A 13970-nucleotide genomic window follows, 5' to 3' on the forward strand; every position below is an offset into this window, starting at 1 on the left:
TGCTGTTTCTGTCTTCGTGTTGTGACATTTTACTAATTTCGTTAGTAAGTAGTAAAAGTGAAGAAAGTGTGGTTTTTGGTTCTTCCTGAATGTATCCATTTAGCCAACGCCTATCCTCTGTGGTTCTATCAGAATTATGTTTGAAAAATATCACATCACTTAAATAAAATTTTCAATTAAAAATCATGTCACTTGAGTAAGTCTAGAAGATAGGTTTTATGGTTGGAAGATCTGAGACTGGGTCTATGTTTTTTAGCCATCTTTTCACTATTGTAAATTGGATAACTACGCACCCTCATCATCTGGTTGGGGGGAGGACAAAACTTAGCAGGCGGAATGTTATTTTTGTTAAGTTCATATGAAAAATGCCTTCTGAAATTTTCAAAGGAAACAGTCAAGATTTCTAATCTACAATTCTCAACAAGAGATCTTCTTTCACATGTTAAAAAAAAAGTTCCTGAATCAATCTAACTACTTTCAGACAGCCACACTTGAGTTATGCTAATATTTCTACTCTAGACTCATTTTCATTGTCGACTTTTTTTTATTTCAAATAAACAGAAATATCGGTTTTATTTTCTTCAGGCTTATAACTATGTTTTCATTTCCTTTAATGGCCTATTTCTTTCTGGGTTCATCAAAAAATTCTGCCTCTCCAAAGTCTGAAGTAATGAACACTTATTCCAGGTTTGTGATACAAAGCGTCTTTTTCCCATGTTAAGGTTATTTTAGATTTAAGTTCCTTGTCATGCTGGACATGTCATGCTCATATGTAAATTCTTATTAATGAAACTTGTAATTATATTTATATTCAATGGTATTAACTGTCTTCTACTGTTCAAACATCTGCTGTGGTCTCTCATGGAGTATTGACCCTCTTCTATTTTCTTTCCTCTCTTCTGGCCTTGCATGGCTCCGTCTGCCACCATGGATGCCTTTCCTCACGTGTGTCTGTAAGAACTCTAGTATATCCTTTAGGACTCAATTCAGAAGTCTCTTTGCTCCTTATACATCTTTACTAGAGCAGTTTTGAAGCTGGAGTTATAATGACTGATTCACACTACATTCTGTCTCTCAGATTATGGATCCATGTTGGTAAGACAAAATCCAAGATTTGTTCATATTTGTATTTCTGATACATAAAGTTCAAAAATGTTTGTTAAATGGCCAAATGACTATATTTTTCTTTAGAAAGGAGCTACCAGCTTTTCTTAGAAATGGCAACAGGTGCCATTTGGATTTTTGTGTTTCTGTTTTCTGTAGGATGCGATCATCATGGCACCTGAATTACTGATTCTTTTGGGGGTGGCAGTAATACTGCAAGCAAATTTACTTCCTGATAAAAAATGTAAGCACCACCTATTAAATTAAATAAAATTTTTTTAAAAAGTACATTACAGAAAAGGATAGTATTACTTTCTCCTAAATAAGACTCAATTTGGAAATCATGACTTTTAAAAAAAGGGATGGAACATTTATTCTTATCAGAATATCAGTTCTTTAAACATACTATATTTTAAGAGAGCAAAGTTGGCTGAAGTGCATATTTTATGTTGCAGTGGGAAATCATATTCCAAGTGTGGGTAAATGGGCACTCAGAACAAAGCTGCAGCTGGTGGCCGTAGTGGGACCCCTTCCCAGACAAAGTCCTCTAAAAGTTCTCAGAACCAAAGAATAGGAAGCTTGCACTATGTTTGGTTCAGAAACTTGTTGATCAGTGGGTTTAAGGGAAAAAACAAAAACCCATCACACGAGCCCCCATTAGTAGCACTGAGAGAACCTGCTGCAATGACGACCATTCACGTATGTACACTGTCCAGTGATGCCTGACTATGAGCACTGGATATACGGCTCACGTAACTAAGACAGTGAACTTTGATTTTATTTAAATAGCCACATGTGGCCAGTGGCTACCATAATGGTCGGTGAAGTACAGACAGAGCCCCAGAAGTCTGTATGTACCAGGTGTGGAGGCAGAGTCGTGAAAAGCTATTAAATACTAAGTGTCAGTGGAAATGTGCTGACTAGTAAATTCATCAAAGAAGGTTTCATAATTGTACAATTCTATAAGCAAAAGAAGTGAACTCACTCAGTCGTATCCGACTCTTTGCAACCCCGTGGACTGTATAGCTGACCAGGTTCCTTTGTCCATGGGATTTTCCACACAAGAACACCGGAGTGGGATGCCATGTCCTTCTCCAGGGGACGTTCCTGATCCAGGGATTGAAACCGGGTCTTCTGCACTGCAGGCAGACTCTACCATCTGAGCCACGGGGGAAGCCCAACTTTAGCAAAAATTTTTAAAGTTGTATAAATGTACACTCAAGAAAAAAAAGATAATAAATGTATTACATGTTAATGCCACTCAGTGATAAAACTGTGGCTGTATTTTTTTTCCTTATTTTTTTGATCATCTGTGCTTCCCAAGATTTCTAAGAACAGGCATTGATTTTGTAATTTAAATGAAAGCTTTGATTTTGAAGACAATGTTAGAGAGTGGTTCATAAAGGCAGAAAAAACAATTTCTTTTCATAAATGCTCAGTGAATAATTTTGCTTACAAGTTTTTTGACCTTGAATCATAATAAGAAACAAATCTTTACATCCTGAACCAGTATACAAATACGTGACTATATTTATGGAACAGAAATAAGAGGTTCATGAATAGTATTTCTTATGTTTGATGCACCTGATATTTTCTATTCAATTTTATTCCATGTCATTAAACACACTGCTACCCACAAACTAACATATTATTTTAGTCCATTAATAGATAATGACCCTTTGAAAACTATTACACTTAATAATAATATAGTAAAATATTCATATTTCAATCAAATACCTGTAGGCGTTATAGGTAAATACCTGGGCAAAGTAAAAAAGATAATGAGCTAAAAACAGTTTAAAGAAACTTTTCCTAAGACTACTTCAGTGTTATACATTCTGATAGCATAACAAAATACTATACTACACAATAAAAGGAAATGGCAACCCACTCCAGTATTCTTGCCTGGAGAATCCCAGGGACGGAGGAGTCTGGTAGCTGCCATCTATGGGGTTGCACAGAGTCGGACACAACTGAAGTGACTTAGCAGCAGCAGCACACAATAAAATATTTAATGATTTTAAAATGTTCCATATAATTAAACATTGCATGGCTTTTTTTTTAATCAACAGTTTTACTTCTACCACCAGTCAATTTCACCATTAAAGCTGTCAATTTAGCTCAAGTTGTTTTACGTTGGGAACCAAATCCTGATCAAGAACAAAGCAATGTCCAGCTAGGATATCATGTGAAAATAAATGCTCCACAAGAAGATGATGTAAGTGTTTATTCTGATGGCAATCCTTACCTAGATTGAATTTTCCTTATTTAAGGAAATTTTAACTAGAAAGAGAGAAAAGCACTACAGAGCTTTCTGTTACATTCCTAGGTCAATGTCTCTATTGAAATGGCTGAGAACTAGAGCCACACAGGCACTAAAACAGTGGCACTAAAACAGTGGCTCGGAACATTTTTAACTGTGGGACCAACTCTTCCACTTAACAAGAAAGTTTAGTAACTTCTGAGCTACAATAGTTTAGATATTGATTTTATGTTGCCTCTAAAATATTCAAAAGAACAGAAGAGAACAACCAAGCAAATGAGGAGAGGGTCCATTGTACTTAACGGAAGAGATCAAATTCAAATCCCAGTTCAGCCACTTCCTTACTTTACTACCTTCCACCAGTCACTTAAAATTCCAGGGCCCCAAGTTCACTGCAGGGCTATATTAAAGCACCAGGTACCTAGCTGATGTGCAATAAATCAAAGGAAGGGAGAAGCAGTACTGTGTCAGTCAACACAGAATTCTAGACAATTCTCTGGCAAAAATTTACCTCTGGGGAGGAGATTGGAGCCAGAGATGGTCGCCAAAGGAAACTGGAGTCTGAACTGTAGTATTCTGTTTGTTTTTATAAGAAGCAGTTATTCAGGTATCCTTGGATAATTATTTTCTATATTTCATTATGTATTTTTAAAACATGTACCAATTGAGAACTAGGCAATTTGTTTATTCATTTTTAAAACCACTTTATTTTGATAAAAAGCTGCACCTATTTAATGTGTACAACTTGATTGATGAGTTTAGGGATAAGAACATAACCTTGAAACACTGGGTTTGATTTTTTTTTCTAGCAAAATGATTGCATTGCATTGTGTTTACATGTCATTTAAAAAGTGGAAGCAAACTTCTATTTGATTAAATAGCTCTCTGAAGGCCATTTCTCCTTTACATATCATGACTTGTGGGTTTTATTTTTAGTACGAAACCAGGAACACTGAGAGCAGCCTCGTAACCATCCTTCACAAAGGCTTTTCAGCAAGTGTGCAGACAGTGCCGTGGAACGACCGCTCCCTACAAGCCAGCAACTGGGTTTCTGCGGAACTTAAAGCCCCACCAGGTAAGGCAGGTATCTGAGAGCCTGGTTTTAAATTTCAGATTTTTGTAAGCACGGGAAAGTCAGGAAAGGAACACACCCTGCTTTTCTCTAAGTTAGCCACTAGTCCCTAGAGTATTCTTTTACCGCATCCACGTCCACTCCAAGACCGAGATCACTTCTTAGTGTGTGTAACCCAGTCAATCCCACCCAGGGGCTCCCTGCAAACACTGAGGATTCTTCTCCCTCCCCGGCTCAGAAGACAGGGAGTCGTAAACAAAAGCTGAGCTCTCTCGTAAGTGGGCTCTAGGACATCTTTCCACTCCCTTCCCTACAAGAATCCTCTGCTCTCCTCAGATGACTTCCAACCACGACCCCTCCACACCAGCACAGTCCTGCCTCACCCTCACTGCCCTGAGCTTACCTCTTCTGCCTGCTTCTCGGAATTCCTCCTGAACTTCAAAGCCCAAATCAACCGTACCTGCTCTGGGAAGCCTCCTTTTTTCCATCCAATGCATGGAGGGATGCTGCTCCTTTCAGAACTCATTCAGGGATGCTGCTCATGTGGCACAACATACAACATTATATTCTTTAGTTTTCACAATAAGTAGATGTCAACCCTGCCAGCCTGGGCCCTGTTACCCTGTGGGCAGGGCAGAGTCTCCTGCTTTCCTGCAACAGCATACAAACAGCATGTGTTTCAGATATCGTGTTCCCTGTTACACTGGTGGATCTGTTTACAACTCTATGACATCTCAAATGAAATTGAAGAAAACTGTGCTGACAGTTCTTAGAAACCATGAGACTGGATAACCTGAGTGCCACGAGGAAAGAGATCAACACTTACTATGTCTATATGGTCCTTCTGTGGAAAGCCAGGGTTTCTAATACTCAGAACCAGTAACACTTATGACTCAAACCTTGAAAACACACACACACACAGAACAGAGAAGACCAAGGGAGGACAGGCCACCAAGTCTTGAGATGTGTATGTGTGCGCATAACAACAATGGCCTTGGCCAGTCCGGCTGTGGCTATCTATCCCCCAGTCAAACTATCCCCTCATGTCATCACTGCATGAAAAGGCCATGCGCCCCGCGTCACGTGTGTGACTGAGAGCTGTGTCCTGAAGATCTCCCCGTTCACTCGGCAGAACATGATGTCTGGAGCACAGAGCAGCCAGTTCACAGGAGGCTCGATGTCACAGGCAGAGACTAATCTACGGTAGACAGAAGACCGCGGATCCAAGTGTCATCTGCTGTACACTAAAGCACGTCTCCACCTCCCTGCAGTGGGTACGGGAGTGTGCCTGTAACAGCCTTTCAGAATTACGCTTCTGCAACCTCGACTGCTCTCTGCGCACACTGATGTGGGCTGACACTAACGGAAACGGCATTATTTCTGCCTTGAATCAGACTGAATTCACACCACAGCGTTCCTCGGAAGGGAACTGGGAGAGAAGCAGACCTCAGAAGCTCTCAACTGTACTTGGCACAGGTTATCTGGTCATTTAGTGCCGGGAGACAGTATACATACACACATATGCACACACACACATATGTATACACACACATATGCACAAAACATATATACACACATATACACACACATATGTGTGTATACATATGAAAATATGTGCATATGTGTGTGTATATGCATATGTATACATATATAAGGGCTTCCCAGGTGGCTCAGGGGTAAAGAATGTGCCTGCCAATGCAGGAGCCACAGGAGACTTGGGTTCGATCACTGTGTCTGGAAGATCCCCTCGAGGAAGGCATGGCAACCCACCCCAATATATTCTTGCTTGAAAAATTCCATGGACAGAGGAGTCTGGTGGGCTACAATCCATGGGGGTCACAAAGAGTCAGACACGACTGAGCAGCCAAGTATGCATGCACACACATCATGTATATATGCGCATTCACACACACACACATACTTGCACGCACATACACTTCTGTACAGCAGAAACACAGTGGTATACAGCAAAGGGAGTCAGCCACACACATACATACAGCCCCAAAACAAATTCAGAGTGGATTAAAGACCTAAAGGTAAAGTCAGACAGTAAAAAGTTATTAGACCAGAACACGGGCAGAATACTCTTTGACATAAACTGCAGCAAGATCTTGTTTGACCCACCTCCCAGAATGATGAAAATAAAAACAAAAGTAAACAAATGGGGTCCAATGAGGCTTAAAAGCTTTTGCAAAGGAAACCAGAAACAAGTCGAAAAGACAATCCTCAGAATGGGGAAAATATCGGCCCACACAGCAACTGACAGGGATCAATCTCCAAAACATACAAACAGCTCATGAGGCTCAATATCAAAAAGACAAACAACCCAATCAAAAAATGAGCAGAAGACATAAACAGAAATTTCTCTAAAGACCTACAGATGGCCAACAAACATATGAAAAGATGCTCCATATCACTAATTATTAAGAGAAATGCAAATCAAAATTACAACGAGGTATCATCTCACACTGGCCATAACAGTCATCATCAAAAAATATATACATAAATGCTGGAGAGAATGTGGAGAAAAGGGAACCCTCCTACTCTACTAGTGGGAATATAAATTAATATAACCACTATGGAGAACAGTATGGAGGTTCCTCAAAACACTAAAAATAGTTACCATATGACCCAGCAATTCTATCCCTGAACATATACTTGGAGAAAACCATATTTCAAAAAGATACATGCAACCCAATGTTCACTGCAGCACTATTTACAATAGCCAGGGCATGGATGCCACCTAAATGTCCATCAATAGAGAAACGGATAAAGAAGATGTGATACATATATACAATGGAGTATTACTCAGCCATAAAAGGGAGCCAAATTGTGCCATTTGCAGTGATGTGGATGGACCTACTGTCAAACAGAGTGAAGTCAGTCAGAAAGAGAAAAAAAAGTATCATATATTAAGAAGGAAATGGCAACCCACTTCAGTATTCTTGCCTGGAGAATTCCATGGACAGAGGATCGTGGAGAGCTAAAGTCCATGGGGTCACAAAGAGTTGGACACAACTGAGCGACTAAGCACCACACATGTGGAATCTACAAAGATGTTACAGAAGAACTTATCTGCAAAGCAGAACAGAGACACAGATATTGAGAACAAACATACCAAAGGGGAGGAGGGAATAGGGTGAATTGGGAGACTGGGATTGATATATATACACACACACACACACACACACACACACACACACACACACACAACTATGTATAAAACAGACAACTAATGAGAACAGACTCACAGACTCTACAGCACAGGGAGCTCTGCTCAACGCTCCATGGTGACCGAAAGTAGACTTTACTACACTGGTGTGTGTACTGAGTCTCTAAAGAGGCAGTGTTCTTTTGTGATGTTGCCAAAACTACTTCCCTTTTGAGCAGCAATCTCTGTTACTCATGAAGCATTTGAATACTACCTAACGAATCACTTCATTCTCTGATGCCAAGTGGTGCTGAAGGCCTTCCTTAACTAGCTCTCTCAGTCATAACTAGTTACTGACAATGGAGAGTCAGAACCCTGAGGCTGCTGTATACCAAGCTCTGAACGACAATCTATCACACTGCTCTTGAACTCTGATATCTATCACATATAAACCCTCCCTGCAAAGAAGCTGCAAAACTTCTGAAGTCAGAAAGTAGGGCTTAGTCATTTTAGTTCATCCCCCAGAAAGCTGACCTTTTGCAAACAGGGTTCTATAACTGAGTGATGACAATTACTTTTTGATGTCCCCAATCCCTATGGGTTTAAAAGAAAACTATCAAAAGCTATCGTGGCAATGCTTTGTTCTTTTAAAAAAAATTTTTTTTGTTGGAATAGAACTAATTTACAATGTTGTGTTACTTTCCACTGTACAGCAAAATAGGAAACAATTCATGTGTATCTGCTATTTTTTTCTTTTTCCAATTTTTGACCATCTAGGGTCTCCTGGAACTGAGATTGTGAATTTAACTTGCACCACAAACACAAAGGCAGATAATTACACACACACAGGACCATACCAAGTTTCTCTTCACTGCACCTGGCTTGTTGGCAAGGACGCCCCTGACGATACACAGTATTTCCTCTACTATAGGTTAGTACCAATTTTCACTTATGTGAATGGGTTGTTTCCTCCAGCCTTAAAAACTTATGAGTAATATTGCACGGTGTATATGTACCACAGCTTCCTCATCCATTCGTTCCAATGTAGGTATCGCTCTCGGACTGAAGAATGCCAGGAATACAGCAAAGACACCCTGCGGAGAAATGTTGCCTGCTGGTTCCCCAGGACTTTCATCAACAGCAAAGGGCGAGACTCCCTTGCAGTGTATGTTAACGGCTCCAGCAAGGAAGCTGCGATCAAGCCTTTCGATCAGCTCTTTGCCCTTCATGCCATTGGTAAGACAGGCCTGACAGAAAATCAGAATAACTGAATTGCAGAATCTCAGCACTGGGAGGGTTTATAGATATCACCTAGTTGGGCTACTTACCTAATACTGAACGACCACATGGCTCCTGCTTAAAAACCACAGGGTCAAGGTCTCTCAGCCTCGGCACCACTCATGTTATCTGGCCAAAGAAGTCTCCGTGGGGCCGTCCTGCGCCTTACAAGGTGTTCAGGAGCAGCCCTGGTCCCTACCTGCTAGATGCCAATAGCACTCCACCCCCGTTCTCAAGTTGTGACAATAAAAATGTCCCCAGACTTTTTTCTAACCTCAGTATCTAATGATCATTACTTTAAAATTTTAGTTTTACTGAGGTGAGAGAGTAAGAGGTGACAGATGTGTCCTCCCAGTCTCTGGAGCACGATAGAGCACTGGTAACTACAGGGACAAGTTGAACAGCAGATCTTAAAACTTACTCCTCTCTTTTAACTTTTGATTTTATATTGGAGTAGAGCCAATTAACAATGCTGTGATAATTTCAGGGCACGGCAGTGACTCAGCCATACAGATGCCTACATCTGTTCTCCTCCAAAGTCCTCTCCCATGCAGGCTGCCATATAACATTGAACAGACTTCTGTGTGCTGTACAGTAGGTCCTTGATGGTCTTAGTAATTCCCTGGACATTTCAAAATGTCCCCCTAGTTGAGAATCCAGGGAAAGTGAGCTCACTGCTAAAAGAAGCCCAGACCACCACTCAGCAGCTCAGGCTGGTCTTGTGAAATGTCTGCCCACGGATTCTATGATGGGTTGGCATCACCCCCAAACAAGTCTGATTCCTTCCCCACAAGGTCCCTCAGCTATCCAAAGGCAGCCAGAGAGAGCTCTCTCTTCCCAAACTACTGGCCTCTTCCCCAAACTACCTGCCCCCAACTTCTCATGCATTCCTCTCCCAGTCCTCTACCCTTCGGACTGTCTCCTCTGGGTGTTCTTGAGTTAGCAGATCTCCCTCACCATGTGATTCTCTGACTGAAGCATATGAGCTAAGCTTTCGCTTGTTCAGTTTTCAAAACTGAAGATCTTCTCCCTCATCCTAAATACTTGTATTAATGAAATTCATCGGGAGCCCCTCACATAGCATTTCTGGTTCTTACTGTTCAAGGCTTCCGTGACGGCGAGGTTATTAGTGTGAACTGTGGAGCCAGGCTGCCTGGTCACGGATCCTGGCTTCTCCACTCACTTGCTGAGTGACCTTAGGCAAGCTGGTCATTTCTCTGTGCCTCAGCCTTTTCACCTGAAATATGTGGAGCAATCAGGTCTTCCTACAAGGTCTTTGTGATAATTAAGTACATTAATAATTATAATGTGCTTAGAATGGTGCCTGACCTAAGTATCCAATAAATATGCAAAATATTACTTAAAGGATATGGTTTGTGACATATGTATCTGTTTCTACTTTTCTATCATCCATGTGTATATCGAGTGGAGTATAACCTTGTTTAAAGAATCGGAGTACTAGATGAAGAGGTTATACAATTCTCTTCAATAGCATATTTTAGGTTATATTAAATGACCTAAAAATGTCACTTTCATGAAAACAGGCAATAAAAAATACTGAGAGAGACCTATGAAACAATGATATTAATATGAAAATGGACACAGCCTGGGACAGACTACGGGCATTTATTTTCTTGTATGATTTTCATTTTGAGACCAATTCATCATATTACTAAAATAAATAAATCTTCTCTTGGTGAAAAATGTTTTGGCTTAGGGGATGGCAGGCTCTGGAGCCAGTGGGCCCCATTTTTAGCTTGTCCCTATGATTCAGTAATTGTGAGATCCAAGTCACATAACTTTAGACAAGTCCACTCAATTAGAAATAATTTTCACCCATATCAAGCAGCCATAAAACAATCAAGTGAGATCTCAGGGGAAAGAACTATGGAGTTATAAGAAAAGACAAATTTAGCCCAACCAATTCTTTTTCTGTAAGAAAAAACCAAATTCTCACAACAAACGAAAACAAGATACACAAACCAAAATGAAATAAAAACTGAGGCCCAGAAAGGGGAAGTGATCAGCCCAGCCACACACCTGTTCCATAGCACAGGGCTTAGTTGGGTCTCCAGGACACCTCCTCTCCAGGAACAGGTTTACCCTCAGGTTGGCCCAACTTGGGAAGTAAAAATGGATGGTGGGGTAGGTCTTAATAAGTTGAAGGAAAGGGCATTCAACCATTCGAGACTGTTTAAGTACTAATTTTCAAGTTTACGGGAGAGATCTCTCCTGTAGCTGTAAGATGCGAGTCAGATGCGCGCTGCCGGAGATCTGCAGCTTGCAGATTTGTTGTTTTAAACGCTGGAGGGAAATACTTGAGAATATGTAGCTTAGAAATACCTTGAGAAATGTGGGTGGACTGGACTTATCAACCATGATCACCGAGCTCTTGTTCTCTAACACAGATCGAGTAAATCCTCCAGCGAACGTCACAGCAGAGATCAAAGGAACCTGTCTCTCTATCCACTGGGAAAAACCAGTGTCTGCTTTTCCAAGCCACTGCTTTGATTATGAGGTGAAAATTTACAATGCAAAGAAAGGATATTTTCAGGTAATGATTCCAATCATTCCATTATTTGATGGCAGATTTCTTAAAAAAAAAAAAAAAGTTCTTGTCCATTTGACAGCTATGGTTATAGCCTGTAACTAACAAAGTCAAAGGTAACATATCTACCCCAGTTTGTAAAAATACATCAAACCTTACTGGTTTTTTGTCTTGAAAGGACCTATTTTGCGTTGAAAATAATGTGAAGGATCAGATTAAAGTTCTTAGCACTGTTGGGGAAACGGTGCAGCTGCTATGGAAAACAGTACGGGGATTTCTCAAAAATTAAAAATAGAGTTATCATATGACCCAACAATTCTACTTCTGGGTAGATATCCAAAAGAATTGAAAGCAGGGTCTCAGAGACCTGTGAACAACCGTGTTCAGAGCAGTATTATTCACAACAGGCAAAAGCAGGAGATGGGGTACACAATGTAAATGTACTTTTACTACTGATCCACACACTTACAAATGGTTGATGGTAACGTTTCGTTATGTGTGTTTTATCACAACTCAAAAAAAAAAACCGCCACCTCATTAGCCCTAATGCACAAAAAGTTCAAGGGGAAAGGAGCTGAATGAAAGTCAATATTTATTAAGCATTAACTATAAGTTAAGCTTTGTTAATACTTGGTTTAATTGCTCAGTCATATCTGACTCTTGTGACCCCATGGACTATAGCCCGCCTGGCTCCTCTGTCCATGGAATTTTCCAGGCAAGAATACTGGAGTGGGTGGCTATTTCCTTCTCCAGGGGATCTTTCTGACCCAGGGATGGAAAATCAGGTCTCCTGCATTGCAGGCAGATTCTTTACCAACTAAGCGATCAGGGAAGGCCCTTGTTATACTTACAGTTTCTCTATTATGTAATTATACAATGATCATTCCCATCTTACAGGACAGTGAGGCACAGAGAGATTAAGTAAATTGCCCAACATCACAAAGCAAAGTAAAAAATTGGAGAAGTCAGGATTCAAACTCCTGCCTTGCAAACTCAATTTGGTTTAACAAAGATTTTTACAAGCTGGCTTCTTAGTGGGAGATAGACAAATAGGCGCCATTTCTGCTCTCAGGGGGCCTGGTCTGCAGGATGCACTCACCCAGTCTCAGAGCTGCCTGACCAAGAGGCCACGTGGATACAAAGCAGGGGGTCAACAAAGCAAGCTGCCAGGGCCTCCACCCAAGGGGGCGGAATTGAACAGAATCTTGAAGAATGAACAGAAACCTGCCTAGTGGGAGAAGCAGAGAAGGGCTTTTTTAGCCAGCACTTGCCCAAGTAAATATGGTAAAAAACTGGCTTTCTTTTTAAAAGTTCTAACCCAACATATACTGGTATGATTTGCTAGAAAAATCAAGTATAGCTAAAGACAAACCCAGTGATCCTGAGCTTAGATGCCAAGGCAATGTCAAATTGCTACAAAAGCTCCCAAACTGTTGTTTCCATTTGTGTATTTCTTCCTTGAGGGCCACAATAAACAGCCCTCACTCACGCCAGTCCTCCAATACACTTGGCGTGGTCAAGGCCCTAGGCAGGAGTAACCAGGGCTTGAGAGAACAGGGTTCCTTCAGCCAAGTGGCAGCATCTCAGTCAGCTGGACGTAAGGCCAACACTGAAATCAGGACTCGAGCTCTGACATTAGTGCTTCTCCCAGGATGACTGAGATTCTGCTTGGAAAAAGTAGTTTCCCTTTTTAAAACTATGGCCATTAGCAACGGAAGGCACCGGAGAGTTTCATTCCATAGAGAAATGTGAACACATCTGGAGAAATGCAGAATTACTTTGGTAGCAGCATAAAAGCTGGGTGTGGGTAGAGGGGAAAATGTGGAGATAGAAATAGCAGTCTCATGGCTAATGCAATGGTCCAAGCAAAAATTGATGAGACCTAAAATGGCTGTGTTTTTGGAGTAGAGACAAGGAAGGGAGAAATATATCCGGGAGTATGAAATGTGGAGGCCCCAGGGACATAAACTTGGTTTGGGGCAGAGGGAATTAGCTGTGTGGTGAAGACCCTGACCAGTAGAGAACATAGAAGGCTTTGTGAGAAAACAGCCTCAATTCAACACTATACAATGTTAAGTCTATGATGTCTATGACAAACTGGAATTTACTGAGTGTATATTATTAGGTTGAAATACCCCAAGTGGTTGTTTTTGCAGATCAAAAACTGAATATTAGTAGTTTTAATGTGATTCAATCCAAAATATCTTTAAGCTTGGCCTTTACAAAGTTAGGGCTTCTTTATTTGATAATCCATTGAGGCTCCGAGAGGTCAAGCAACTTGCCCTGCATTTAGTTAGAGGTTAGCGCTAGGATTCAAGCCCCCTTTTCCTAGGTTCAAGGGCCCTGGTCTTTTCTACTTCCTTATGCACCCTCCACACCTCACTTCTCCTCCCCACCCCCGGCTGGGAGTGACGCACTGACACAGGGATCAGCGAACTTTGTCAGCAAAAGGTCACAGAGGAGATATTTTAGGCTTTGCAGATCATGTTGCTTTTGCCAAAATTACTCAGCTCTGCCAAAGATACACGCAAACAGACATAACTGCATTCCAGTA

The 13970-nt window shown here is 41.0% G+C and overlaps 1 protein-coding gene across 2 annotated transcripts in view; it reads left to right on the forward strand.

Moving 5' to 3' along the window:
• Positions 1–892: 892 nt before the first annotated feature.
• IL5RA (interleukin 5 receptor subunit alpha) overlaps positions 893–13970 on the forward strand; it is a 34515-nt gene continuing 21437 nt past the window's right edge. Inside the window, exons 1-7 of one of the 2 annotated variants that reach the window (XM_020873248.2) lie at positions 893–1095; positions 1264–1348; positions 3177–3322; positions 4304–4442; positions 8368–8521; positions 8639–8826; positions 11277–11422. In XM_020873248.2, the coding sequence (XP_020728907.2) occupies positions 1090–1095; positions 1264–1348; positions 3177–3322; positions 4304–4442; positions 8368–8521; positions 8639–8826; positions 11277–11422 (864 nt within the window). In that variant the 5' untranslated portion in view covers positions 893–1089. The remainder of the gene's footprint in view (positions 1096–1263; positions 1349–3176; positions 3323–4303; positions 4443–8367; positions 8522–8638; positions 8827–11276; positions 11423–13970) is intronic. The other variant, XM_070455636.1, reaches the window with a different exon arrangement.

The sequence above is a fragment of the Odocoileus virginianus genome, chromosome 26, assembly GCF_023699985.2.
Source record: "Odocoileus virginianus isolate 20LAN1187 ecotype Illinois chromosome 26, Ovbor_1.2, whole genome shotgun sequence".
Taxonomy (NCBI): domain Eukaryota; kingdom Metazoa; phylum Chordata; class Mammalia; order Artiodactyla; family Cervidae; genus Odocoileus; species Odocoileus virginianus.